Below are 27,998 nucleotides of genomic sequence, written 5' to 3' on the forward strand. Positions count from 1 at the left end.
TCCTGTGAATGTAACCTCAACTTCTTACCCCTGGACCCGCCAGATTCTAGCGGTAGTTGGCTGGGCAGCATCCCACTCCAAGGTTCTCTTAAGTCCCAGATCCCTACTGTAGGCTCCGCCCTCAGGCGTGTCCCCACCCCCTGTCCCCGCCCAGATGGCTCATTCTGTCTTACAATTGGATAATTCGGTTAGATTCGAGTTCTGGTTGGCTAAAAAAGCCGTCAGTTAGGGGTGAAAGCCTTGATAACCCGTCCCGAGCATCGAAGGGGCGGGCTCGGGTGCGGTGCGGGCGCGGCCGGGGCTTCGCTTTCAGGTAAAGTCACCCACGCGGGTCCTAGAGAGGAAACTGAGGATACAAGTGTCCGGGAGGGGTGTGGCGCTTTTAGCCCCCTTCTATGGGTTCTGTGTGTTGCGACGGGGTGGGCGCCGTGTCCTGTAATGGTGACCGTTCGGACATTGGGAACCTCAGGTGGTTTAAAGTGGGTAGGGGAGGGGGACCCTAGATTGAGCAGATCACCACCACATGGCCATCCAGCACCTAATCGGAGGATCTTGTTTGTGCCGTAGTCTCCCAGATGCCTTATGGGACCCTCCCTCAGAGTTGGCTTGGAGACCTGGGAATGGGTTTCTTTTAGTGGGGTGGAGTGGGCGGATGGCACGGAAACGGTGTTGGAGGGAGGGACGGATGGCCCCCCGGACCTACAGACAATAGTAGCGGATGGAACCGCCCAGCGGCTTTTCCTGTAGGAAACTGCCCTGTCTTTTCGAAGCTGACCTGGTTGTGTATGTTTGGGGAGGGGTGTGTGTGAGTGTGTACGTGTGTGTGATGGCTCAAGGACCCCCTGTCCTGCCATCATCTAGCTCCCTTCACCATGCTGTTTCTGAGAATTCCGTCCCAACTTTAAGGGGCTTCCACCACGTAGAGCCTTGTATCAGTAAGACGTAACTTTTCAGGACCCCAGGTATGCACTGCATGCTCTGTGCCCTATCCTTTAGGTTTCACAGCTCTGTGTCCTGAAATAGTCCCAGGGCAGGGTGTGGGGGCGTGCGGCTTCAGCTCTGACTGCCTAATGAGGGGCTCTCAAGCAGGGGATCCGGATTTAGCTTTGACAGCCAGGCAGTGTGGGAGAGATGAGGGCAGCAACACGCCCCACTCCCCCCTCCCGCACTCCGGGAGGCATTGGCTTGTGTAGCAGTCTAGGTGTTGGCTTGCCCCACCACACTCCTTACTCCCAAGGCGGGAACTGCTGCGAGCTGGGAGGCTGATAAGTGGCCCAGGTTCCCTGCGGTTCTAGGGGAGGGAAAAAGAAATCTTTCCAAAAGTGCCTAAAATCCTAGTTACCTGAGAGGTCCAGGTTGGAGGATTGAAAGTTGAGGGCCTGCCTGAGAGCTAAGAGAGTTCAAGGCCTGCCTTAGGCTACAGAGTGAGTTCAACGCCTGTTTGAGCAATTTAGTAAAGGGGATTAGCGGTCAACGAGACGAGACGGATTGGCCAGTAAAGGTTCTTGATGCAATGACGTCCTGAGTTGGATCCCTGGGATCTACGTGGTGTAAGGAGAGAGCTGTCGCCACAGAGCTGCCCTCTGACCTCCACTCTCACCCCATGGCATCCTTGCACCCACCCACGCACCCACCTACCTCCAACATAAAATAAAATGTAAAAATAATTTTAAAAGGGGGGCTAGTGATATAGCTCAGAACTCACCCAGTCACTTGTCAGTGGGGCTGAGGGCAAATGAAACAAAAAGGCATTCATTTGGGCGTAGTGGTACATGCCTGAAATCCCAGCATTCCAGAAGCAGAGGCAGGGGAATCTCTCTGTTAGAGGCCATCCTGATTTGCAGAAGCAAATTCCAGGCCAGCTAGCTCTGTGTAGTGAGACCCTGTCTTAAACAAATACATAAAATAAAACAAACAAACAAACAAAAAAAGCAAACAGGGCAGCACTCAGGAGGGAGAGACAGAACAAGTTCTGGGAGTTCAAGGCCAGCCTGTTCTAGATGCATAGGGAGGTCGTCTCAAACACAGACAAAGCAGAAGGAAAAGAAGCTGACCTGTAGGGCTGGAGAGATGGCTCAGTGGTTAAGAGCATTGACTGCTCTTCCAGAGGTCCTGAGTTCAAATCCCAGCAACCACATGGTGGCTCATAACCATCTGTAATGAGATCTGATGCCCTCTTCTGGTGTGTCTGAAGACAGCTACAGTGTACTTCTATATAATAAATATAATAAATAAATCTTTAAAAAAAAAAAAAAGAAGCTGACCTGTATGTAAAAGGGAGAAAAAAAGATGAGGTCGTGGTGGTGGCTCAGTTATTACAGTGTTTGCTTAGCGTGCATGAAGCCTCGTGTTCCATCTTCGGTATTGCACAAACAAGGTATGGTCACCCACTGGGGTCATCTCGGCACTCAGGAGCTGGAGTTAGGGGAGTTCACTGTCAAGGAGTTGGAGTCCAGCCTAGGTTTCCTGAGACCCTGTCTCAAAACAAAACAAAACAAAACAAAACAAAACAAAACAAAACAAAACTAATGGGCTGGAAGATGACTTAATGGTTAAGATTGAGTACTGCTCTTGTCCTTTGAGCTGTCTTGGTCGCTCACACCTGTAGACTGCAGCTCCAGGGTATCTATTGTTTTTGGCATCCATGGGCAAACACCCACACAGAAACACCAAACTTAAAAAGCCCCCAAAACACCCAAATTAAAAGCAAACAGTAATCTTTTTATTTACCACTCTAGTAATCTCTGCCCTATGTCTCAGTTCAGTCTTTGGGCCTGGAGATGTTCCAGTCTTAGAAATACCCTGGGGCTGCTTTCCCTGTCTGATGCTTTGGATTTGGATATGACCAGGTTACTGGACCAGGGGGCAGACTGCACAGAATCGCACTCCAGCTGTGCGAAAGGCGGTTTCAGACCCTGAGCCATGGTCCAGGCTTTTTCCAAAGCTCAGTTCTTCCTTGGCAGTTTCCTGAAAACAAGCCCTGAGAGGCACTGGCTGTCCTCCATGGTGACCTGCTGTCCTGCCCCTTGTAGCCGGTGTGAGGGGACAGGAAACAGCTGCTTGGGATGGGGAGGAAGACTTCAGAGCCTTAGGTTGGACAGGAGGAGGAGGGTTGGAGGATGGGGCTCAGAGAGTACAAGGGGATTCTCCCAGCCATTGAGAGGGTGATGTTGATGTGTTAGTCATGCTGATGGGTTCTGAATAGCTAGTCATGTCTGGTACTTAGATGGCCATACAGAATGCAAGAAGCTGGAAAGAGTGGCTGGGTTTTTATTTGTTTGGAGCAGAGGGTTGGTTAGCAAGAACATGGGTTAGGTCTGCTTGGTGTAAAGCTACATAGGCAAGGGCTTGGGTGGGCACTACAAACAAGGGGTCCACAGAAGGTGGACAGAACCTAACCTGAAAGGTTTTTCACATAGGCAACAGACTTAATCGCTCTGTAAATTGTTAACAATAATCCACGGTGCAGAATTCTATGGGAGCTACTCAGGGCAAGTATACAGTAGTTAATCAACTTGAGCCACTTTCTGCTCCCTGAAGGCTTTTCATGTGGGCTCCAAAGTCCCAGCCTCTCAGCATTCCCTTTTTGTCCATTTTTGCATGTATAATGGGGATTCTGGGTATTGAGAACCGAGCACAGGTCCTTATGTATGCTTCATCAACGCAGTGCCTGGAATTACGTCCCTATCCCCATCCTATACTGCTTTTATCTTTTTGAGACGTGGTCTCTCTAGGTACCTCTGGTTGTCCTAGAACTCACAGATATCCTCAGGCTTCTGCTGGGATTGAAGTTCTGGATTTAAAGCTTGATCTTAACTCTCCTATTAAATATGACTTTGTTCATATTGTGGGAAGCCACTCTACCTGCTCTTTCTCTTTCCAAAATCGTTTTTCAGTATGCAACTTAGCCTCCCTTGTAGCCCAGACTGATATGTCTTCCTATCTTGGTCTCCTGAGTGGAAGGCTTACAGTGTGTACCATCACACCTGGCTTTCTTTCTTCTTTCTTCCTCCCTTCTTTAAAAATGTTATTTTGTGCATATGAGTGTTTTGCCTGCATTGATTTATGCACTCCATGTGTGTGGCTGGTGGCTGAGACCAGAAGAGGACGTTGGATCCCCTGGAACTAGAATTACAGGTGGTTGTGAGTTGTCCAGTGTGGGTGCTGTGAACTGAACTTGGGTTCTTAGCAGTAGTAGCAAGCGCTCTCAACTGCTGAGCCTTCTCTCCAACCTACTTTTCTAAGATAGGGTCTTAGATAGGGTCTTATGTATCCCAGCCTGGCTTCAAACTTTATGTAACTGAAGCCAGTCTTGAACTCCTGATCCTCCTGCTCTTACCTCTTTTTTTTAGGTTTTATGAATCTTATATTCTTTTTTTAAAATTTTTTTATTAACTTGAGTATTTCTTATTTACATTTCGAATGTTATTCCCTTTCCCGGTTTCCGGGCCAACATCCCCCTAATCCCTCTCCCTCCCCTTCTATATGGGTGTTCCCCTCCCCCTCCCCCCCATTACCACCCTCCCCCCAACAATCACGTTCATTGGGGGTTCAGTCTTGGCAGGACCAAGGGCTTCCCCTTCCACTGGTGCTCTTACTAGGCTATTTATTGCTACCTATGAGGTTGGAGCCCAGGGTCAGTCCATGTATAGTCTTTGAGTAGTGCCTTAGTCCCTGGAAGCTCTGGTTGGTTGGCATTGTTGTTCATATGAGGTCTCAAGCCCCTTCAAGCTCTTCCAGTCCTTTCTCTGATTCCTTCAATGGGGGTCCCGTTCTCAGTTCAGTGGTTTGCTGCTGGCATTCACCTATGTATTTGCTGTATTCTGGGTATGTCTCTCAGGAGAGATCTACATCCAGTTCCTGTCTGCCTGCACTTCTTTGCTTCATCCATCTTGTCTAATTGGGTGGCTGTATATGTATGGGCCACATGTGGGGCAGGCTCTGAATGGGTGTTCCTTCTGCCTCTGTTTTAATCTTTGCCACCCTATTCCCTGCCAAGGGTATTCTTGTTCCCCTTTTAAAGAAGGAGTGAAGCATTCGCATTTTGATTATCCATCTTGAGTTTCATGTGTTCTGTGCATCTAGGGTAATTCAAGCATTTGGGCTAATAGCCACTTATGAGTGTTGGATAGGCACACACCACTAGTCAGTAACCAAGGGCTTCATGCGTTCTACCAAGTGAACTACATCTCTAGCCCAGGATTTGTTTGCTTTTGCGGTGCTGCTCCAGATCAAATTCCTGTCCTTGTGTATGCTAGTCAAGTGCTATACCAATGAACCATGTCCCCAGTTCTAGATTCTCATTTTCTTAGCCTCCATTATGTCATCTGAGGAGTCGTACTCATTGAACCCCTCAGGTATGGTTACAGCTTTGCCTCCTTTGCTGTTTTCACTTTTTGAGACAGGATCTGTCTAAGTTGCTTATCTTGTACTTTTTTAAAAATTTTATTTATATAAGCACACTGTCCCTGTGTTCAGACACATCAGAAGAGGGCATCGGATCCCATTACAGATGGTTATGAGCCACCATGTGGTTGCTAGGAATTGAACTCAGGACCTCTGGAATAGCAGTCAGTGCTCTTAACTTTTGAGCCATCTCTCCAGCAACCCCCCCTTTTGTTGTTGTTTTTTGTTTTTTGTTTTCTTGTATATGAGTACACTGTCACTGTCTTCAGACACACACCAGAAGAGGCCATCGGATCCCATTACAGATGATTGTAAGCCACCATGTGGTCCTGGGAATTGGATTCAGGACCTCTGCAAGAACAGTCAGTACTTTTTTTTCTTTTCTTTCTTTTTTTTTTTTCCGGAGCTGAGGACTGAACCCAGGGCCTTGTGTTTGCTAGGCCCTGTTTTTTGTTTTTTTAAGACAGTGTCTTAAGACATTGGGGATTTAGCTCAGTGGTAGAGCGCTTGCCTAGCAAGCGCAAGGCCCTAGGTTCAGTCCTCAGCTCCGGAAAAAAAAAAAAAAAAAAAAAAGACAGTGTCTTACTATGTAGTTCTGAATGTCCTGGAACTCACTATGTAGACCAGACTGGCCTTAAACTCAGATTTGAGTTTACTTCAACTTCGAAGTGCTGGTAGTAAAGGATTGCACTGTTGTGCCTGGCTCTTAATTGTGTCTCAGTTTCCAAAGTCTGGAGTACTTCCCGCTTTCTTGTTTTTCTCTGCTTGATGTCTTTCTTGCTTCCTGCTTCCCAGCTTTGCAACTTGGGTGTTTATACTTCATAAACTTCAAATTTCGGCTAAATATGGTCGCACATACTCGTCATCCCAGAACTTGGGGAGGCTCAGGCAGGATTGTGATTTGGAGACCAGTGTTAGCCACGTAGCAATATTTTGTGTCAAAAGCAAAAGTGGTAGAGCACTTGGGACCTGTCTGCTGCAGAGTAGTTCCAAGGTAAAGGGAGTAGGAGAGTCTGGGGGTGGCGGGTGGGCGAGGTGGAAAAATGTTCTTGTATCTGTTTGCTCGAAGTTTCAATGGTGGTGTTCAGGTTCAAGCCAAGGGGCAGGACTGGATTTACACCCTTACTTTTCTGGATGACATTTTTCAGGCTCTCTGGTGGCTACTCCAGGAAGCATGGCCAAGTTTGTCCTGAATCAGAACCTTCCCGGTGAGTGTACAAAGTGAGGTAAATGTATTCACAGGGATGCACATTGGGTGCTTGTATATAATCGATAGAGCTCAACGATTCCCTTTTGTTTTTTATTAACACAGTAGCCACGTGGCTTTTTCCAAAAGCATTATTAGCCAACGTAATGAATGGTTCTGTTTAAAACCCACTCATGACAGCCCCCATAAATAATGCTGCAACTCCCCATGGTTGCCTAGGAGACCTCCGCAGTGTGCCCTCTGCTCATCCTTTAGTTCTTCCCTCCTCCCTCCGTTCACCGTTCTGTAGACACCTGACTTCCATCCATCTATGACTCTTTAGCACTCTCTCCCCTCTACTGTCTTCTATGGGCCGTTTTTCTTCTTGGAACCTTCTGCTCTTGCAGCTGCTTCCGCCTTATTACGAAGGGCTCAATCTTTTAAGTTCCTGCCACAGGAAATTTTTTTCCTGTGAAGCTGTGACGCGAGAGCCAAAGTTGGTTTTGTAATTCACCATGTATTAGTGCCTTGAAAATCGTTTGGAATGACAGTGTCTATTTATGGCTAACAAGCGGCCCGGATATTGCCTTATTATAATGTCCCAAGTTTATAAGTATTTGTCACTTAGTGGGTGCTTAAACATCGTGTGCAGGTATGCCTCGGGTGTGGTCTTGAGCCCTGGCAGCGGTACAGGTGCATTGCAGGGGCAAGGGAGCAGGAAACACATTTGTTCAGTCTCTTTGGGAGATTCTTGGTTTGACCCCTCTTCCCTCTTCACGCCCGTTATACCACAGACCTGGGCGGTCCTTCCCTGTACCCAGGCCCCACTGGGAGTGCCCGCAGCCCTAGCTCTCCCTACTCTGTGGAGACGCCCTATGGCTTCCACCTGGACCTGGACTTCCTCAAGTACGTGGAGGAAATCGAGCGTGGCCCTGCCTCTCGCCGAGCTCCAGGACCCCCGCACGCACGCCGCCCGCGGGCGTCCGGAAAGGGCCTCGCGGGAGCGCGGAGCCCAGGAGCTTGGACCTCCAGCGAGTCCCTGGCCAGTGACGACGGCGGAGCTTCTGGTGCACTCTCTCCCGGGGCGTTCCCAGGGCTCTCGCTACCTCCGCTGTCGCCCCGCTCCTTCTCGCGCAATCCGCGCGTCGAGCACACGCTCTTGGAGACCAGCCGACGACTGGAGCAGGCACAGGCTCAAGAGCGCGCGCTCAGCCCCGCCCGTGCGGCCACGCGCAGTCCGCGCGGGTCGGGCCGCAGCAGCCCCGCCCCCAACCCCGCCCTTGCTTCACCCAGCCCTGTCCTTGCTTCGCCGGGTCCTGCCCAACTGCAGCTCGTGAGGGAGCAGATGGCCGTGGCGCTGCGGCGCCTGCGTGAGCTCGAGGACCAGGCGCGCGCTCTGCCGGAGCTGCAGGAGCAGGTGCGCGCGCTTCGCGCTGAGAAGGCGCGGCTACTGGCCGGGCGCGTGCAGCCAGAGCAAGATGTAGAGATCGAGGTGCGCCCAGACAAGCTCTCCCAGCTTCGGCGCCTCACCGAGCGTCTGGCCACCTCCGATCGCGGAGTCCGCTCCAGGGCTAGCCCCCGGGCTGAAGATCCTGACGGGTTGGCTGCCAGGCGCAGCGAAGGAGCGCTGCAGGTGCTCGACCCGGCGTCTAGGACACCCGATGGGGAACCCCAGACTCGGGAGGCGGGCACCGAAGTCGTGCCTGAGACCCGAGAGGTGGATGCCCAGGCAGTACCCGAGACAAGGGAGGCTGGGGTGGAGGTGGTCCCTGAGACCGTTGAGGTGGACACGTGGGTGACCGAGGCGCTGCTGGGGTTGCCCGAGGCTGCAGAGCGTGAGCTGGAACTGCTCCGCACGAGCTTGGAGCATCAGCGAGGGGTGAGCGAACTCTTGCGGGGCCGATTGAGGGAGCTGGAGGAAGCCCACGAGGCTATAGTGACCAGGTCTCAGTCTCGCGAGGTTGCTACTCAAACTACATTGGGTTACACTGAGAAGACCACACAGACCGAGCTCCCAGTAGAGAGCCAGCCCAGACCCACTGCTGGAGACGAGATGGCCCCTGCTGGTGAGTCTCCTCCACTACTGGTTGAACCTTGGCCTGCCAGGCCGATGAAGTCAAACTCAGTGCCCTCGTGTGATTCCCTGCCAGGTATCCTCAAATCCATCATGAAGAAGAAAGATGGTACTCCAGGTGCACAATCCAGTCAGGGACCCAAGAGCCTGCAGTTCGTTGGGGTCCTCAACGGAGAGTGAGCGCTTTCTTCCCTTTCTTATCATAGCAGCCACAGGGACACATGCTATTAATCCCAGCTCTGCCTCTCTGCTCATAAAGTTGCTTTGATAGCCCTTAATTTCCTCATCTTAAAATGTCACTCTTACCTCAACACACTTGAATGAGCCCACAGGGCCTCCCATCCTATTCTTAGGTATGAGAGCTCCTCCAGTGAGGATGCCAGCAACAGTGATGATGAAGATGATGTTGCTGAACTCCCCAGGAGTAGCTCTTCTGGGTCAGGAGATGATAGCAGTGGGGGATCTGACGCTGGAACTCCTGGCCCCCACAATGACCAAGATGCGGGGGACTGTGAGCTTGAGATGCATCCAGAGCAGAAGACAGGGAGAGAAGGGAGGTGAGCTTTCTCTAAAGGTTTGGAGTGTGGATACCCTCCTTCCTCTTGGTCATCGTTGCCGAGGATCCTGAGTCTGGACTGGCCTTCCTGGCAGGTGTGAACTGAACCCCCGTTTGAGGGAGGCTTGCATTGCTCTGAATCAGCAGCTGATGCGGCCCCGTGGAGTCACCAGCAGAGATGGTGTGAGTGTGGGTCCGACTTCTACTCCCTGACAAAGTTCAGGGTTTCCTAGAGCAGGAGTACTAAGTTTGGTCCCCTCTCACTAGAAAGACCTTCCTTGATCTAACCTCTCCAAAGTGATACCCCACCCCAAGGAGAGCTGTGACCTTTTTTTGGACTGCCCAACCACAGCCTCAAGTAAACAGCCCCAGACCCACCCATGATGCTTCAAGAGCAAGTGGATACTCAAGTGGGTACTCACTCCTATTTTCCAGAGCATGTGAACCTTACTGACTTCTCTTTTGAAGAGGATAAGGTCCCAGCTCTCCACTTGGTTTCTTGACATCATACTTAGAAAGCATTGGCCTTCCTTGCTTATTAGGGTCACTAAAAGGGTCTTTTACACACACGCACCCACCCACCCACACACACATTTTTTTGGCCCCTTCCATCTTTTCTCAGCATTGATGCCTACTTTGTCCTGGTCCTGCCAGAATGCAGCACGTCTTGTGGCCCAGGAGTGGTTTCGAGTGTCCAGCCAAAAACGCTGTCAGGCTGAACCTGTGGCTGGGGTGCTTCGAGGGGTGAAGAGCCTGGGGCCTGAGCTGCTGGCTCATGTGGTGAACCTGGCTGATGGCAACGGAAACACAGCTTTGCATTACAGCGTGTCTCATGGGAATCTGGCCATTTCCAGCCTGCTACTGGATACAGGTCAGAGTTGTGGAGAAGAGGGCCAAGGCAGGTGAAGGTTGGGGTCACTGAGGCACACAGATGAGTGGCAGAGGGTCCCATTGAGGTTTTCTCAAGTTTTTATTGGTGGGTGGATCACTGTTCACTTGGCCAGAAGTCAGCATTGGGTATTCTCTTCTATGACTCCCTACTTTGTTTTCTGAACTTCCTATTGAACCTGGAGCTGCTTGGCCAGCAAGTCTCACCTGTTTCCATCTCCCCATCCTTGGAGTTACAGATATGTGCTATGGTGTTCAGTTTCTTTGTGGGTGCTGGGGATCCAAGTCTGGTCCTCAGGCCTGCAGTAGTTCTAACCCCTCCATGCACCCAGACATATCTTGATATCTAGTCCTTTCCTGGCCTCAAATTTGTGATCTTGTTGCTTCTGCCTTCCAAATACTGAAATTACAGGGGTGTAAAGGCCTTTTGATATTACTATATTTTTAGCTGTTCTGAGTTAGCTCCCCAGCCCCCACAATAACACCCAGCTTTGAGATCAGAGACCTCAATTTAGCACCTTCCTTCCTGGGTATATTATATTCTTCAATCTCTAGGCCATGGCATTTTTCTTTTTTCCTCTGAGACAGAGTCTATGTAGCTCTGGCTAGCCTGGAACTCGGAAAAGATCCACCTGTCTCTGCTGAGATTAAAGGCATATACCTATGCCTCACTGTTTCCTGAGTTTTTGGGCTCCACTCCCTATCCCCTGGGGTGTGTGTGTTGCTCACTGGTTAGGTTAGGTTTCTGACTATCATCAAGCTCTGGAGTACTGCTCCCCTGTCTCCTGCCTGAAAACTCTGCCTCATCTTATTCCTCCACTGAGGCAAATACACTCAGGTGGCTATTCATAACTGTCAAATCTAGTGTGTACTAGCACTGTCCTAGAGTGACCACTCAATTGTTTTGCTTATGAAACGGGGTACCAACCACTATCCTGTTACTGATTTCGTTATTCTCTTTGTTGGGACCTTCAACCCTTTAGTTGCTCAGTTGCTAGCCCCATTTTGCCTTCACATCACACTTTTTTTTTTTCCCTTCCAGAGACAGTCTCACTGGCTGTTCAGCCTGGCTGCTCTGGAATGTGCTCTGTAGACTAGGATAGATTTGATCTGCCTGTCTCTTCCTCCTAAATGCTGGGCTTAAAGGTGTGTGCTGGGACACACTCACACACCATGTATGCACAGGGATGCAACTGGCTAAGGGACAAGGGATGTAGTCCCACCAACTGGTAGAGTTCTTGCCCAGCCATCTTGGGGGAGCTGGAAACAGTACTACAAGTTCATGGCCTGTCCTTGTCTATGGTCACCTGGCCAAGTTAAAAAAAAACATTTAAATTTTACTTATTTTTTTTTTTTTTTTTGAGACAAGGCACTGTGTAGGCCTAGAACTATGTAGCTCAGGCTGGCTTTGAACTTGTGGCCAAGCCTCAATCTTTTAAGTGCTGGGATTACACATCTGGCAAATTCTCCAGTGTTTTAAGTCTGTGTCCTTGTTCTTGTAAAGCATTCATGAATGGAACTGAGGAGAGATAATTAGCAAATAAAAATAAGAGAGATGGATAAGGAAAGAACACTTGCATTGCAAGAGTACATGTAAGCCAGTGGTGTATTTCAGGGGCTATGGATGGTAGAGGCTGCAGGATCTTATTGGCAGCCAACCTAGCTGATAGGTAGGGAACCCTAGGGTCTCTCCAATCTCTGTATTTACAGATCTTACACACACACACACACACACACACAAAATATGTATACACAGGGATGCAACTGGCTAAGGGACAAGGGATGTAGTCCCATCAACTGGTAGAGTTCTTGCCCAGCCATCTTGGGGGAGCTGGAAACAGTACTACAAGTTCATGGCCTCTCCTTGTGGTCAGTCTAGGATAAGAGATGCTTACCCACAACCTTTAAGGGGAGACCCAGCACCGTTCCCCTTAAAATCTGCATCTGAGGCTTACATAAAGTGACTGACCTCTTTTCTCCCCTCAGGGGTCTGCGATGTCAATCACCAGAATAGAGCTGGCTACTCTGCACTCATGTTGGCTGCACTCACTTCCGTAGGAAAGGAGGAAGAAGATATGGCTGTGGTCCAGAGACTTTTCAGCATGGGTGATGTCAATGCCAAGGCTAGCCAGGTGCATAGACATTTCCAGTCCTGATGGGTGGGTAAGGTGGTGTCACTTTTGACTTTGAAAATACTTCTGACCTCTTTTCCTCATTTTAGACTGGACAGACAGCCCTCATGCTGGCCATCAGCCATGGTCACCAGGACATGGTAGCTGCCTTGCTGGAATGTGGGGCTGATGTCAATGTACAGGATGCTGATGGGGCTACAGCACTCATGTGTGCCAGCGAGTATGGACGCCTTGATACAGTTCAGTTGTTGTTGGCCCAGCCAGGTTGTGACCTAACCATCTTAGACAATGTGAGCCACTAGTTAGGGCCTGGAATTAGTGGTGGTATGTGCCTTTGTAGCCCAGGGACCAAATGTCCTGTTATTTCTCAGGAGGGCACAAGTGCCTTGGCCATTGCACTGGAGGCTGAACAGGATGAGGTGGCTGCATTGCTCCATGCCCACCTGACATCAAACCACCATGACTCCCAGGTAAGTGTGGTCCCCAAGAAACAAAGATATTAAGCACCTTCAGAAGCCTCTTAAAGACCAAAGATGGAGAAACTGTCAAATAGGTCAGTCACTTCATGCAAACCTCAAATACTATTTGGTGGGGCAGGGGGGAGGAACAGTGTGGGGTCTCCTGCATCACGGATGGTTGGCAAGCATTACTTATCCTAGTTATTTGATGTTTAACTAGCAAAACTGGAGGTAAATACACCTTCAGGTTAGGAAACAAACCAAGCTAGGATAAAACACATAAAAAGCACACCATAAGTAACTGGTAAAGTTTTCTTGTTAAGAGAGGAAAGTGGTCATTCAATCCCAGAGATACAAGCCTGGAGGCTTAGTTTGCTCCACCAGCTGGGCATGCTTGGGAGAGCACACCTTGTGTGTAGGACACTGGACAGCCAAGTACTGGGCTCATCCTATACTTCTAAAACCTGGGAAGCTTGAAATGCACTGCCTCCTGCCCCCCCATGGTGCCTGAAACTAGTCTTCTGCCTATAGGACTCCTTTCTTTGTTCTAGGAACAGTCGACTCCAGGGTCTCCCACAGCCACACTGCAAAGGGATACAGGACCTCAACCTCTGTGAGCTGCTACCTACACATCTGGAGTGTAGGAGACTCTTCCCTCTGCTGCCTGAGCTTCTGAATCACAGCAGGGTACCCTGTGAAGGTGCTCCCTCTAGCTTGTTAGGAATGCTGAGGGGAAGGATGAGGCAAAGCCTGGGGAATGCCAGATCCCTCGACCCATTCACTTCATAAAACATCCTTCCTAATAAAAGTCTTTCTAATAAATTTGCATCTTGCATGAATGGAAGCAGTAGGGACACACATCCCACCACATAGCTAACACACTATGGAAGGGCTTTCAAAGAGTGCATGGTCACTGGAGCTTTTAGAAAGCTGAGACGCTGCTGGAGAAACCAATTTCTAGACAAGAATGAATACAAATGCTTTATTTAACAGTTGCAGGTCATTCCATGGGCTAAGGAGTGGATATCCAGAACCCTGTAAACAGATCCAAGCATTAGATAGAGTGCCTCTCCCCATCTCCCAGCAAGTGGCCCATCCCAAGGGTTGCCATTTACCCACCAGCAGCAAGGTCAGCGCAACCTCCGAGCTTCTCTTTCTGACTCCAACAGGGTGAGCACATCACCCTCTCGAACAGGGCCTTTGACGTTTCGGATGATAGAGCGGCTGGTGTCATCCATAAATTCCACTCGCACCTAAAGCCCATTAGAAGAATTAAATGCTGCTACTTACAGTCACTGGCATTTGTTACTTACATAGGCTTCATTTCCCAGCACCCACACAGCTGGCTAGCTACCTACAATTTCAGTTTAGGGGATCTGACCACTCCTTATCTTTGGACACACTCAAGCAGTGCAAACATACAACATGGAAGGGCCAGAGCCTCCTAAGACGAACTGCACACCCACATTACTGAAGGTATTGTGGAGGACCGGGAGAATCCAAGGAACACAAAAAGGGTATCTCACTACAACACCACCTACGACACTCCTTCCCAACCTTCCTCCTTTTGATCTGTAAGCTTCCGAATTAGTAAGTAGCTGTGACAGGAAACCTGGGTATAAACCAGGCAAGTGGTAAGGGCACCTTTAGCCCAGGCTTGTCTCCTGGAGCAGTTGAAATGTAAGGCATATCCTACCATTCTTGATTTATGTGGTGCGGTGGGCCGGGTCCTTTAATGCTAGTCAAACACACTACAAACCGTGCCCCACTCATTCCGTAGTCTAAGCCTGCCTGGAACTCTCAGTGAACTTCCTTAACCGCCTGAAATTACTACCTTTAGTGTGAGTGACTTCAGAACTGAGTTTTTAGGTTCTTTGTATGGTAAGCAAGTCCACTACTGACACATTAACTCCAGCAACTCCACCTTCTAAAAACCAAAGCTTTCAAAGACAGACATTGTAAATTATCCAGGTTTGTGACAAAGTTATATCCTTCTTCCTAAACCTAGCAGTTAGGATTAAACATCACCAAACCCAGCTAATAAGCCTGGTATTTAGGAGGACCCGCTCCGACCGGACCCCAGGAAGTGGTCGGAAAGTTCCCATCCGCTCACCTGCGTGCACTGTCCCTGCGATCCGGTCCTGCCCAGCACTTTAGTTACCTACAGGAAAGAAGAGACAGTTAAACCCGACAGGTCCAGCTTTCTTCTTTCTTTATTCAGGCTTCTAAACACCCGTAGTCACCTCACCCTAGCCAGCTTGATGGGCTGCACGCGACTCGTGTCCATGATGGCGGAGATCTAGCGGAGAGGAGTCACGTGAGCAGGGGATGCCATTTATAGTCGGCTCGGACCACGCCTCACTTCCGCTCTCGCGAGACCGCACGCAGTACCCAGGAACCCTCGGGGCAGAATCGTCACCGGCGTCCTTCGGAGCGGAAGGAATATGGCGTCCGCTACTCGCGTTATCCAAAAGCTTCGGAACTGGGCGTCTGGGGTGCGTGTACTGTCCGACCCCGGCCGGGAAGGCTTTGGGTTCTGTAAGCCCTCGAAACCTATCCCTCTTAACATCTGCTTAGTTCGGTGCGGAGTCCAGGATCCCTGAATTTGTGACTTCCAATAGACAGAGACTCAATGTCCTAAATGTTTTTTGACCGGATTCTTGGAATTCCCTTGGCTTTAGATTGTCCGGTTTTAGCTTCCTCCCTCCCCTCCTCCTTTCCTATCTCTCTCTCCTTGCCTCATTTGTCTTCCACGTTCCACTCAGAACTGGTGTTTCTTTCTCCCTGTATCAGCTTTGAATCTTGTGCCCCTATTTTCGGAAGGTCGAAGGCCAGTTTTTAGATTTTGGAAGAAAACAGAGGCCGGGGAAGCTGTAAATTTCTGTATCTTAATTTAGGGTCTAAGAAAGGAAGTATATCTAGAGCTCAGCAAGCAACTGTTTGGATTGGTGAATCTTCAGAGAAAGTGAGAGTTTCCATAATGTTAGGGTAAGCATGTTTAGTATACTGACCCATATCCAAAGAAGATAAAAAAGGGAGACGTTTTAGGTTAGAACTTAGGAAGGCTGGAAAACTTACTAGTAAAGTTCTGTAAGCCGTAGCCCTAGGTCAGGGCCAGCCTGAAATAATCTTAAGTCGGAGGCACATATCCCCTTCATATGCAGGACTTGTATCCTTATTCTGACTGGCTAATTCTGTTCTCTAACCCTATCCTGGGGTTTCCTAGAGTCTGACCTCTCTCTTCTCCTCCCACAGCAAGACCTGCAGGCGAAGCTGCAGCTGCGCTACCAGGAGATCGCCAAGCGGTGAGCAGGCCCTGCTTGCTGCCCTCATCCTGTCATTCTTCCACCTAACCCAGATTCAAGGCTGGTCATAGTGGTACAACCCTTAATCCCAGCACTCAGGAAACAGGCAGGCAGATTTCTGTGAGTTCAAGGCCTACTTGATCTACATGGTGAGTTCTAGGCAAGCCCCTGCCTGAAAAGCAAACATGAAAAAACAACCCTAAATTAGTTGTTCTCTTGAACTTTCCTTGGAGAATTGAGCAGAGAGCTTTCTTGTCAGGCTGTGAGAGCAGAAATCTACTTTTAACTTCATTGGGCTGTCTTGGAATAGTTAGGAGATAGATTGCATTATTTGTTGGTATCTTGGCTAGATTTGCAGTCTTCATTGTGACCACACACATGAAATGTTATGTTCTCAAGCTACTGACAGAGAAAATGAGGCCTGTATAGGCCAGGTCATTGCTTAAGATCATTTAGAGGCCATTTTTATTTTTGAACAAATTTATATGTTGTTGAATCTTTGCCACGCCCTTAGACTTTTGGATGTCAACAAACAAGAACGTTCTTGGTTTGTGGGGTTGGTGGCTTTAGCACTCAAGAGGCCCCAGCCCACTTTGCTGGGTTGAGAATGAGCCCCTATGTCAAAGCCCAGCATATGCCAAGGGGGAGCGTCTGAAACAGCACCCAATCTGGCCTCAGAACTGTTGTGTAGCTGGAGTATATGGCCTTACACTCGTGATCCTGCTTCTTTCAAGTGCTGGGATTCCAGGAGTATACCACTATAGTAGGTTTATTTGGTGCTGGGGACACCTTCATACATGCTCAACACTTTTATCAACTGAACTACATCCCCAGCCCTTGGCTTAAATTCTTATCCTCATTTTTTTTTCTTAAAACATTTTTAGATTTATTTATATTTATATATGTGTAAGTGTTTTGCCTGCATGACTTTATGTATATGTGCCTGATGCCTGTGAGTTCAGGAGACAACGTGAGATTCCCCTGGAACTAGAGTTATAGATAATTATGAGCCACTATGTAGGAATCAGATTTTGGTTCTTTGCAAGTGTAACAAGTGCTCTATCCAGTAAGGCATCTTAGCAGCCATAATTTTCCATAATTTTCTTTATTCCTTCCGTGGATGTTGTCAGGAAGGGATAAATACAGCCTGCATTTAAAAAAGTATTTATTTATTTATTTGAGGCAGGTCTTACTCTGATCTCCTGCCTTTCACATGCTGAATTGACTGGGCATGTGTTACTAAGCCTGTTCAGAGGCAGGATCTTACATTGTAGTCCTGATTGGCATGGAACTTACTAATATATATAGCCAGGTAGGCTTGAACTTCTGTAGGGAAAGGAGTTGCACTGATTTACTGGGAATACAGGCAGGAGCCAGCTTCTTCAGGATAAAGGCGCCCTCTAGTGGTTCATTTGGGTCTTGGCATTGGACATGTGTTTTTTTTTTTTTTTTTTTTAAAGATTTATTTATTTATATACATGAGTACACTGTAGCTGTCTTCAGACACACCAGAAGAGGGCATCAGATCCCATTACAGATGGTTGTGAGCCACCATGTGGTTGCTGGGAATTGAACTCAGGACCTCTGGAAGAGCAGTCAGTGCTCTTAACCTCTGAGCCATTTCTCCAGCCCATATGTTCTTTTTTTTTTACTTTGCTGTGAACAGATGAACATATGTGAACCTAGCATATATGTTCTTCAGGCAAATTCTAACTTTCACATATTGTTTGTCATTTTAGAACTTTATAACTCCTTTTTAATATTACTAGATTTATTGTTTATGCCTTGTGTGTGTTTATGTATAGGTCAGAGGAAAACTTGTTGTAATAGTTCTTTTGGGTCCTAGAGGTTGAATTTAGGTCATCAGGCTTGGTGGCGAGCACCTTTATCTGCTGAACCATCTGGCTGGCCATCACTTTTTTTTTAATTTTTATTTTGTTTTGTGTGGGGGTGTTTTATGTGCATATGTAGCTGTGCACTACTTGCATACAGTATCCTGGAGGCCAGAAGGTGTTGGATCCCCTGAAACTGGAGTTACGGATGGTTCTGAGCCTATGGGTGCTGGGAATTGAACTTGGGTGGGCTTTCTGCAAGAAGTGGTACCTATTATACCACCTCTCCAGTCTCCAATCTTTTCTTCAAAAGACAGGGTATCGTGGTGTAGCTCAGGTTGTCCTGAAACTCAGCTCTCCTGCTTCAGTCTTTTAATTTTAAGAGTTTTTTTTTTTTTTTTTTTCTTTTTAAGGACAGGGTTTCTCATGTAGCCCTTGGTATCCTGAAACTTGCTTACAAGGATAGTCTTGTACTCAGAGATCTGCCTTCTTCTGCTTTCTGAGTACTATGATTAAAAGGCATGTAATGTACTCCAGCTAATTTTAAGATCTTTTTTTCTTTTTTTTTAAGGTTTTGGAGACAGGGTCTTTTTATGTAGCCTTGGCTGCTGTGGAATTCAATTTGTAGACCAGGCTGGCCTAGAACTCAGATCCTCTTGTCCCTGCCTGTTCTCCCTTGAGTGCTGGGATTAAAGGCATGCTTTACCACTGCCTGGCAATCTTAGGACATTTTAAGCTAGGCATAGTACAGGCCTTTAACTCCTAGGACTGGGATACAGGGGCTAGTGAACTCTGAAATTGAGGCCAGCAACCTGTTCTATATAGAATTCTAGGACAGCCAGAGATCTAATCTCAGAACTAAGCAAAGCAAAGCAAAACAAAACAAACCCAAACACCTCCCCCAAATTATTAAATATATGTTATATAAATTATTTATTTATATATTATGTGTTTGAAGATGTCCTGTTTGCATACAGAAGCCAAGAGAAGGCATTGGATCCCATGGGACTGGAGTTACAGGCATTTGTGGGATGCTCTGCTTGTTATGTGAGCGCTGGGATCTTAACTCTGTTCCTTATGTTTGTATAGCAGTTAATCTTAATGGCTGAGCCACTCTCTAACCTTCTTGTTTTATTTTTGAGACAGTTTCATGTAGTTCATGCTGACTTGGAACTTGTGTTGCTGAGAATGACCTTAAACTGACTCTCTTGCCTCTACTTCATGTGTCTTGGTGTATGTCAGGGTGAGGGTATCAGATTCCCTAGAACTGGAGTGACAGTGGTGAGGTACCATGTGGGTGCTGGGAATAGAACCCCTGTCTTATGGAAGAGTAGCCAGTGTAAACTGCTAAGCCATTTCTCTAACCCTGCCATATTTCTTATTTAAAAAAATAAATGGCTTTTACATTTTTAAGGAGTACTTAAAATTGCCTGGTAAAAATGACTGGCCAAATTTGAAATGTGGCCAAATAAACAAATAAAAGCCAACTGTTTATGATCATCCACCTTTGTCCCTGGGAATTTTCCATTTTTGTTTGTAGCTCAGTGTTCACTTTTAAGGCTTTAGGTTTCTTGGTAAACTCAGGATTAACCCAAGGCCAGACTGGGCTTTGTTCCACATAACCCCTCCACTTCCTCTACTGGGAATTTTGGCAGTAGACCACACAGTGGCAGGAAGGGCAGAAACTTGGACAAGCTCCCAGGGCAAGGTGTTCTTTGAGTAGTAAGCCTTTATACCAGTAGGGTGGTTCAAAGGGTTCCTGAGATAACAGGGAACTCAAAAGTTCTATTACCTGCCTTTGGGGGTGGGGTTGGGGTGGGGAGAAAGGCACTTCAATTGGGGAATCTGGGGCTCTGCAGTTGTTGGATAAGGGGTGGTCACAGCTTGGCACTCTGACCTGATTTTCCTGAGCATATTTAGGTAGAAGGAAGGCTGTTGTTAAGCTTAGCTTTGTGTTGGGGGTAGGAGAATGTCTAGGTCTCTTCCTTATCTTGGGAACTTCAGTAAGGATCTCCATACCTAACTATATTTGAGACTTAAGAGGGACTGGGGTGGAGCATGTTTCTGCAACCTGGCTTGAAGAGTTTTTACATGTAGATTAGTGTCTGCTGCTTGGTTTCTGGTCCCAGATCCAGGTATATAATGTGATAATGTAGCAAGGCATGACTCTGGTTTGCAGCCTTCATTGTAGCTCCAGATCCTCAGTCTTATTTATAAATGAGTTGTGGCAGTGAGAGGGGCTGTCACTTTGTTTCAGTGCCAATATTTTTCACCCCCTTCAGGACCCAGCCACCTCCGAAGCTCCCTGTGGGCCCCAGTCACAAGCTGTCCAACAATTACTACTGTACTCGTGATGGCCGCCGGGAAGTTGTGCCTCCCTCAATCATCATGTCCTCACAAAAGGCCCTGGTGTCGGGCAAGACAGCTGAGAGGTAAGGGTCCTCAATGTTTCCTGCCCAGAACCCTGCAACAGTCGCTACTGCTACTGGCTTTTCTTCCCTAGCAAGCAGAAACATGCTTTCTGAATCCTGTTTTATTGGCTGGGCATAGTGGACAGGCTTGCGATCCCCTGGACTCAGGAGGCTGAGGCTGAGAACAATCAAGAGTTCAAGCCAGGGCTGAGAATAAAACTTACTTCATGAGCTACTTGTCTTGTAAGCATTGAGACCCAAGTTTATCCCCAGAGCCCACGTTAAAAAATGCCAGGGGCCTAGTAGTGTGTTTGTAATCCCAGTGTTGGGGAGGTGAGGACAGGCTGAGGTAAGAAGTTTGTAGGTTCTGGGTCAGCCTGTGTGATATAGTTAGGGGTAGTCTCAAAACAAGTTGGGGAAGGTAAGATGGCTTAGTGGGGCATGGCACTTGCTGCCAAACTAGATGACCTGAGATTAAGCTCATGGATCCATGTGGGGGGAAGCAGATATTCAGGGCCTGCAAGTTGATTTCTGATGTCATGGCATACCCTCAGGTCCAGTAAATTAATCCAAAAATGATGATCATGATAAAAGAATGCCAAAGAACTCAAGAGAAAACCTACTTGGTTCACAACCTACTTGATTCACATTCTCAGGTGCCTTTTCTTAATTGGGGATAACAATAATATTCTGTGAGGTTCATAGGAGGCCATAGTCTGGAATAAGTTTCTTTACTAGATCCAGCAGATCAAGACAGAATAGGCATTTACATAGAAGTCTGAACCACCGAGTGAAGCTTAGTTGTATATCTAGCCTTTTAAGAAACCAGGTGAAAGATCACAGTCAGTTTCCTGGCAGACCAGTTTTTGACTGGCATGATAAAGAAGTTCCTTCTGGTTTAGCCTTTGTGAGCCACCATGTGATTGCTGGGAATTGAACTCAGGACCTCTGGAAGAGCAGTCAGCGCTCTTAATCACTGAGCCATCTCTCCAGCTCTGGTTTAGCCTTTGTAAGGAAGGTAACTATGAACTGACCAGTCTCTTCTTTCAGTCCTTTGCTATCTATAAGACCAACCTCCTCTGCTCTGATTTAACAGTGCTCTCATTATGGTTTATAGAATGAGGTTCAAGGGCTGGCAGTATGTAGCATTTAAGAGCACTTGTTGATCTTGCAGAGGACATGGTAGGGTTCCCAGCACCTATGTGGCGGTTCATAACTTTCCTTAACTCCAGTTCCAGAGGATCTGATGCTCTGTTCTGGCTGTATAGGTACCAAACATGCAAACGGTACCGGTTTACATATACCTCACATAGACATACACAGAGACTTACCATACATTTAGAAAAAAAGAAAAAGAATGAGGTCCCAGCACAAGGAATGGCCACAAAGTTAGAGGCCAGCCTGGTTTACATACTGAGGTCCAGACCTACTGGGGCTACATAGTAACACCCTGTTTCAAAACACCCCCCACCCCACAGAGACAGACAGACAGACAGGCACCAAGACCCTGTCTCAAACAAATGAGCTGGTGAGATGGCCTAGTGATTAAGATTGTTTAATGCTCTTGGAGAGGAACAGAGTTCTGTTCCCAGCACCTATGTAGATTGGCTTACCATCTGTAACTCCAGCTTCCAGGGGTCCTGTGCCCTCTTTCCTCAAGTATGTGTATGCACGCACGCGCGCACCCAACCATCCACGCACCTACCCATCCACGCACCCACCCATCCATGCACCCACCCATCCACGCACCCACCCATCCACGCACCCATGCACGCACGCACGCACCCACCCATCCACGCACCCACCCATCCACGCACCCACCCACGCACGCACCCACCCACGCACGCACCCACCCATCCACGCACCCACCCACCCATCTTCCCACCTCTTATTACTCTTCATTCATTCATTTATTCATGAATGACAGGATTTCTCTGTATAACAGCTTTGGTTTCTGTAGACTGTGTGCTCACACACACACAGGGGATCTCTCCACCTTCTTGACACTTCTGTTTAAAACAGGATTTCTCTGTGTAATAGTCTGTTAATTCTGGAACTCACTCTGTATATCAGGCTGGCATCAAAACTCACAGAGATCTACCCGCTCCTGCTTTTTGAGTGCTGGGAAAAAGGCATGCACCACCACATGAGGCTTATGTTATTATTATTATTTTTTTAAAGATGCTGAGTGGGACTAGAGTGATGGCTCAGTGGTTAAGAGCACTTACTTCTCCTCTAGGGTCCTGAGTTCAATTCCTAGCAACGTGGTGGCTCACAACCATCTATAATGGGATCCGATGCCCTATTTGGTGTGTCTAAAGACAGTGAGTGTGTACTCACATACATAAAATAAATAAATCTTTAAAAAAAAAGATGCTGAGGTAATTGCTCAGTTGGTGAGTTCTTGGCTTACAATTCGTAACTCCAGCTTAGCCTGCTAGTACACACTTGTCTCAGCATTGTGGTGGCAGGGTTAGGCAGATTCTTGGACCTGATAGCCATCCAACCTAGGAGAATTCCAGACCTAACAAAGACTCTGCAAGTATGCACATTCACGTGCACACACACACACCTGTACACAGAAACATGTACACAGAATGAGATACTGACCAATTCTGGAGTCACAAAGAAAAGCCAAGTAAAGTTAGAGTAAGTGCATTGTGCTTTTGTCTCTTGATCATAGCTCTCTCTTAATGAGCTGATGAATACAGTATGTGTTGTACTTGATTCCTGATAATTCTTGCAAAATTGATGCCCAGAGAGGCTAACATAGGACATACAACTAATTTACCTGGAGGTTTTGGGGTACTCCTCAGCCTTGTCATTCAAGTTTTTTTTTTTTTTTTTTTTTTTCTGGTTGTGGTGGCACAGTTCTTTAATCCCAATGCTTGGAAGGCAGGGGCAGGCAGGCCTACATAGAAAAACCTTATCTAGAAGAACAAACAAAAGCATTTACTTTTATTTTACGTATATGGATGTTTTGCCTGCAAGTCTATCTTTGTACCACAGGCATGCCTGGCATTTGCAAAGGCCAAAAGAGGTCTTCTGGTCCTCTGAAACTACAGTGAAATAACATAGTTGTGTGGGCTGCCATGTGAGTGCTGAAAATATAACTTGGGTCTTCTGAAGAGCAGCCCATGCTGAGCCATTTCCCCAGTCCCAAAACTTACTTTTATTATTTTTAATTACACGTTTGTAGGTCTGTGCATGCGAATGCATGTGCCCTTGGAGGCTAGAGGCCTTAGATCCCCCTGGAGTTATAGACTCTTGAGAGCCCTGATGTGTATGTTGGGACCTGAAGTTAGGTCTTTTAAGGGTAGTAAGCTTGCTTATTGCCCAGCCATTTCTCTAGCCCTCAGCCTTTTGTATATATAAAGAGGTTTGTGTGCGGAGTGTGCATGTGTATGAGGAGGGAGGAGGAGAGAAGAGACCGTGACTGGGATAGAAAGAGAATGGGTGCGGCTGTTACAGCACATGTGGAGGTCAGAGGAAGTTTTTGGGCGTTGGTTTTCTCCTTGTTTAGGCAGGTTTTGTTCGTTTCTCCTCTTGTGCTGTGTACTAAAAGTGGTTGGCCCATGAGCTGTCTCTTTGCCTCTCAACTGCTTGTGGGATTACAAATGTGCACTACCATGTGCAGCTTTTTATTTGGGTTCTAGGGCTCAAATTTAGTTTGTCAGGCTGGCACAGTAAGTATTTTTACCTACTAAACTATCTCCTAGCCATCAGCCTATTTATTTTATTTTTGGGGGGCAGCATTGCATGTAGCCCAGGTTGGCTTCCTATTTACTATGTAGCTGAGAACTAGAACACGTAATCCCCCTGCCTCCAACTCCCGAATATTGACAGGGATGTACTTATACTCTTGGTTTATGTGATGCTGGAGGTTGAACCTAGGGTTTTTGGCACATTACCGAGTTATATTTCTAGTTTTACCTTTTCTTTTTTTTTTTTTAAAGTAGCCCAGGTTGGCCTTGAACTTCTAGTTCTCATGCCTTTACTTTGCACTCAAGTAGTAGGATTACATGTGTATGCCAGTGCCACAGCTTCTTTTTTGGCTTTTTTGGCTTTCTCACTATCTGGTTGATAATGTAGACCATACTGGCCTTGAACTCCCAGAGACCCATTTGCCTCTTTGGAGTACTAGGATTAAAGGGGTGTTGCCATAGTGCCTGGCTGTTCCAGTTTCTTTGGCCTTTTTAAGCCTCAGTTTCTTTTATCTGTAAAACAGTGACATTAGACTTGTATTGTGGCACCTGTGAGGTGATGAGGCCAGGACCCATTAGACAATAAGGTAGAACATGCTGATTGTCCCTTTCACCTTTTGCTTTTCTGGAATCCAGCACCAGAGTGTGCACAGCTTGTCAAGCTACCTCACTCTTTCAAGTTCTACACTGTGGTCCTGAGGATGTTTTCACTTTCTAGGGAGGCAGCTTTTTGTTTTTTAGGGGATGGTGGGAGCTCTGGCTCTCCCCTCCCCTGGGGACTCTTCCACAGTGACATGTTCTTACCTTCTTTCCACTCGGACTTACTGTGCTTCTAAACCTCTGTAGTTCTCTCTTTCTCTGCAGCCATGACAGTTTGGGAATCAGATGGTGCTTGTTTGAACTTGCTGATTGAATTGTTTTTTTTTTTTTTTAATTTTGAGGACCCCCCCCCCCCCCTTTTTTTGTTTCTAGCAAGTCTCCTATGTGGCTACATATGGCTTTTGCTGGCTTAGAACTTACTAAGTAGATGAAGCTGACCTTCTAATTTACAGATTAGCAGAAGATTCTCTTCTGCCAGGATTAAAGGCATGTACATTAATTAGGTTTTCTACAGGAACAGAATTATAGAATTAATTTCTCTATGTATAGAAAGGGGATTGTAATAAATTACAATGGCTTGCAGGCTGTGGTCCAGCTAATCCACCAGTGGCTACCTATGAATGGAGGTCTAAGAATCCAGTAGTAATCAGTTCATGGGGCTGGATGTCTTCCACATAGCATCTTGAAGAGATCTAATGCCAGTATAGGAATGGACTTTGAAATGAGAGCACAAGCAGGCAGAGATAACTTCCTTCCATGTCTTTTATATAGGCTGCCAGCAGAGGTGTGGTTCAAATTCGTACCTTAAAATATCTGTATTAAAGGTTTATCTTCCCAACTCAAAGATTCAGATTAGAAGTAGACCTTCCTACTTCAAATGATTTAATTAAGAAAAATCCCTCACAGGTGTGCCCAGCCATTATGGTTTTTGTTAATTCCAGATGTCAAGTTGACAACCAAGAATAGCCACGACATAGTGATGATTAGTGATGATACCCATTACTATTTTGTCTTGGCTGTCCTGAAACACTTGAACTCAGGTAATGTAGTTGTTTGCTTTAGGCTGTTTTAAGTAGTTGGGATTATAGGTACATGCACTTAAGTATACACACCCTACTTCCTCTGCCCTCAACCCCATCCCCCAGCCCCTAGTATTTTTAGATAAAGTTTCTCTATGTAGCTCAGTCTGGCCATAAACTCAGAATTCTGCATTAACCTTCCAAATGCTGGGATTGCCTGTTTACATTCCATACTCTGCTTCAGCACAATGGCTAGCTTGTGTCACCAGTCCTGTACCTCTGTGCACCAGCCATGCAGTGTTTGTGTGGCACCCAACTACCTGAGGAAGAACAGTGGATACCCATTAACCAGTAAATGAACATGAGATCCTAGGTATGCTCCTAGGTATGGTTAAGGAGAAGGTCTTTATTGTAGATTTGGGGGAGAATTTAGCCAGAGGCATCTGGACAGGTCCAGACAGGAAGAATAAATGGCCATGAGAGGAAATGGGGGGAGAGTGAGAGAGAAAGAGAAAAGAGAGGGACAAGAGTGGGGAGCAGGAGAGAACCTAGAACATGGAGCTAAAAGAATGTGTGGCTGAAATGGCTGGGTTATATAGGAAAGAGAAGCTAGGAGAAGGGAAGTGAAGCTTCAGGGGCTGGAGAGGTTTAGGTTAGGGGTTGATGAGAAGTTCTGAGAGGAGCCAGGACTCTTGGAGTTAAGGGAGCTTGGCAGCATCATTGGCTCTGATATGGTAATAAGTATTTCAGTTAGCTATTTGCCCCAGGTTTCTTTGGGATCTAACACCCAGCACTGTGCTCAGGAGACTATCCACATTGGGTACAAGTAGGAAGGGAGAATTCCAGGTATTCAAGGCTGGGTTCTGCACCTGGGAACCAGGGTAGGATGACTGAGGCTTTTCCTGAGCTCTGCCAGCTCTCAGTAGGCACCATATAACCCTCTGAGGGACTTCATTGGGGAGGCTTTGGGCATTCTGAGATAACTGCCTTCTGCCCTCCATATCCAGAAAGGTTGGCATTTGATCTAGGGTGGGCACAGCTACTTTTACAAACTAGGGAAATTTGGATTAGAAAGGTCAAATTACTACAGCAATTAAGGTCCTGCCCTACTGCTAATACAGAGAACCACAGAAACTTTAATACTGAGTACAGAGAGTGAGAGACCTTGGAATGGTCAGTCCTATATGGGATGTTTTCATCCAACTTCTTCTCTCAGGGTTCAGGGAATTTTGCAGAATAGGCTGAAAGATTTGAGAGAGCCAGTGGGCACAGAGCAGGACTGATATATGACCTCACAGAGACTGTGGAAGAACATGCATAGGGTGTGCACATGCTCAAGCCAGTGGGACATGAACCCCTATTCTTTTCGTTCGCCTTTTTTTACAGCTCCATATGGGAGAGGTTTATTGTGGGGGAAGGGAACAAAAGGGGCCACAGAGACAAAGGGGGAAAGAGAAGGAGAAGAGATGAAGGTCAGGAAGGGTCTGCTTTTATTTAGACTGTGACATAAATGGCTCGCAGGTAAAGGTGGGAAATAAACCAAATGGACACTGGGAATGTATGGCCGTTGTCATGGCAACAGATACACAGGGTGAGCCCCTGTTCTTAACCTAGAACTTGACAACTGCTTGCAAAGGAAAAGTCAGTTTTCTCCAGTGGAGTCTCATTGGGCATACAAACTACACTTAAGGACCGTCTCCATGTAGATGGCCAACACAAAACAAACAGTATTTTTGGAGGTGTTTGTCTCAAATGCTTTATTTGGCATTTTTTATTTATAGGTCTTTTGCTTATATATTATAGTTTCTGCCTTTTTACTTTTATGGGTTTTGTGTATGCTTGTGTGTATGTGTACAGATTTTTCTTTATATTTTGATTTTTGTTCTTTTTTTTTTTAATTTGCCAGGAAATTTTTTTTTTTACATAGAGAAAGAAGGCATGGAGTTTGGAGTTGGGAAGTAGGGAGGATCTGGAAGGAAATGAGAGAGGAAACTCATCAAAGAATATATTGTATGAAAAATTTATTTTCAATAAAAATTAAAAACAAACGCAACAAATAAACCCAAAGATCCTTCCCCACTGTTCTTCGGAGGCCTGGCTCTAACTGGAGTTTGTCTTTTTTCTTGTAGTTCTGCTGTGGCAGCCACTAAGAGGGCAGTGACACCTGCTCCTCCCATGAAGAGGTGGGAGCTGTCAAGGGACCAGCCGTACCTGTGACCCTGAGTTGGCTACCTTGCTATGTTTCCAGGGCCACATGACTGCTTTTCCTCCTTGGATTCCTTCTGGGGAGAGTGTGACCTAATTTATAACAAATACATTAAGTACCACATTATTTCCAATCTGTCTTTTCTTGGTATTTATTGATTGGATTTGATCTGTTATTACTGTATGTGTTGGGGGTGTGAGTACATGCTACAGCATGTGTGG

At 46.9% G+C, this 27,998-nt stretch overlaps 3 protein-coding genes across 6 annotated transcripts; 2 read left to right on the forward strand and 1 right to left on the reverse strand.

Annotated features, from left to right (window-relative positions):
* The first annotated feature begins 221 nt into the window (after positions 1–221).
* On the forward strand, positions 222–13,522 carry Kank3 (KN motif and ankyrin repeat domains 3). Of its 4 annotated transcripts, none has more exons than XM_008765202.3 (11): positions 223–313; positions 6,555–6,614; positions 7,387–8,658; positions 8,743–8,842; positions 9,020–9,223; positions 9,318–9,403; positions 9,845–10,093; positions 12,097–12,242; positions 12,332–12,532; positions 12,614–12,712; positions 13,252–13,522. In XM_008765202.3, exons 2-11 carry the CDS (start codon positions 6,581–6,583, stop codon positions 13,315–13,317), a joined length of 2,457 nt encoding a protein of 818 aa, XP_008763424.1. In that variant the 5' UTR covers positions 223–313; positions 6,555–6,580; the 3' UTR covers positions 13,318–13,522. The 4 variants fall into 4 exon arrangements, with proteins under 4 accessions (XP_038935598.1, XP_038935599.1, XP_008763424.1 ...); NM_001108989.1 differs by having other exon boundaries at positions 269–313; positions 9,318–9,405; positions 9,877–10,093; XM_039079670.2 differs by lacking the exons at positions 12,097–12,242; positions 12,332–12,532; positions 12,614–12,712; positions 13,252–13,522 and having other exon boundaries at positions 222–313; positions 9,877–10,087.
* A 125-nt stretch (positions 13,523–13,647) lies between these two features.
* Positions 13,648–15,017, reverse strand: Rps28 (ribosomal protein S28). Its single transcript, NM_001105730.1, has 4 exons — positions 14,949–15,017; positions 14,814–14,861; positions 13,820–13,953; positions 13,648–13,735 (listed from the first exon to the last, which is right to left on the reverse strand). The coding sequence occupies exons 1-3, from the start codon at positions 14,985–14,987 to the stop codon at positions 13,831–13,833; spliced, it is 210 nt and encodes a 69-aa protein (NP_001099200.1). The 5' UTR covers positions 14,988–15,017; the 3' UTR covers positions 13,648–13,735; positions 13,820–13,830.
* A 112-nt stretch (positions 15,018–15,129) lies between these two features.
* Ndufa7 (NADH:ubiquinone oxidoreductase subunit A7) lies at positions 15,130–27,910 on the forward strand. The gene is made up of 4 exons (NM_001106772.2): positions 15,130–15,195; positions 15,956–16,005; positions 20,120–20,269; positions 27,701–27,910. The coding sequence occupies exons 1-4, from the start codon at positions 15,145–15,147 to the stop codon at positions 27,786–27,788; spliced, it is 339 nt and encodes a 112-aa protein (NP_001100242.2). The 5' UTR covers positions 15,130–15,144; the 3' UTR covers positions 27,789–27,910.
* The last annotated feature ends 88 nt before the right edge of the window (positions 27,911–27,998 follow it).

This window comes from Rattus norvegicus, chromosome 7 (genome assembly GCF_036323735.1).
Source record: "Rattus norvegicus strain BN/NHsdMcwi chromosome 7, GRCr8, whole genome shotgun sequence".
In the NCBI taxonomy this organism is placed as follows: Eukaryota; Metazoa; Chordata; class Mammalia; order Rodentia; family Muridae; genus Rattus; species Rattus norvegicus.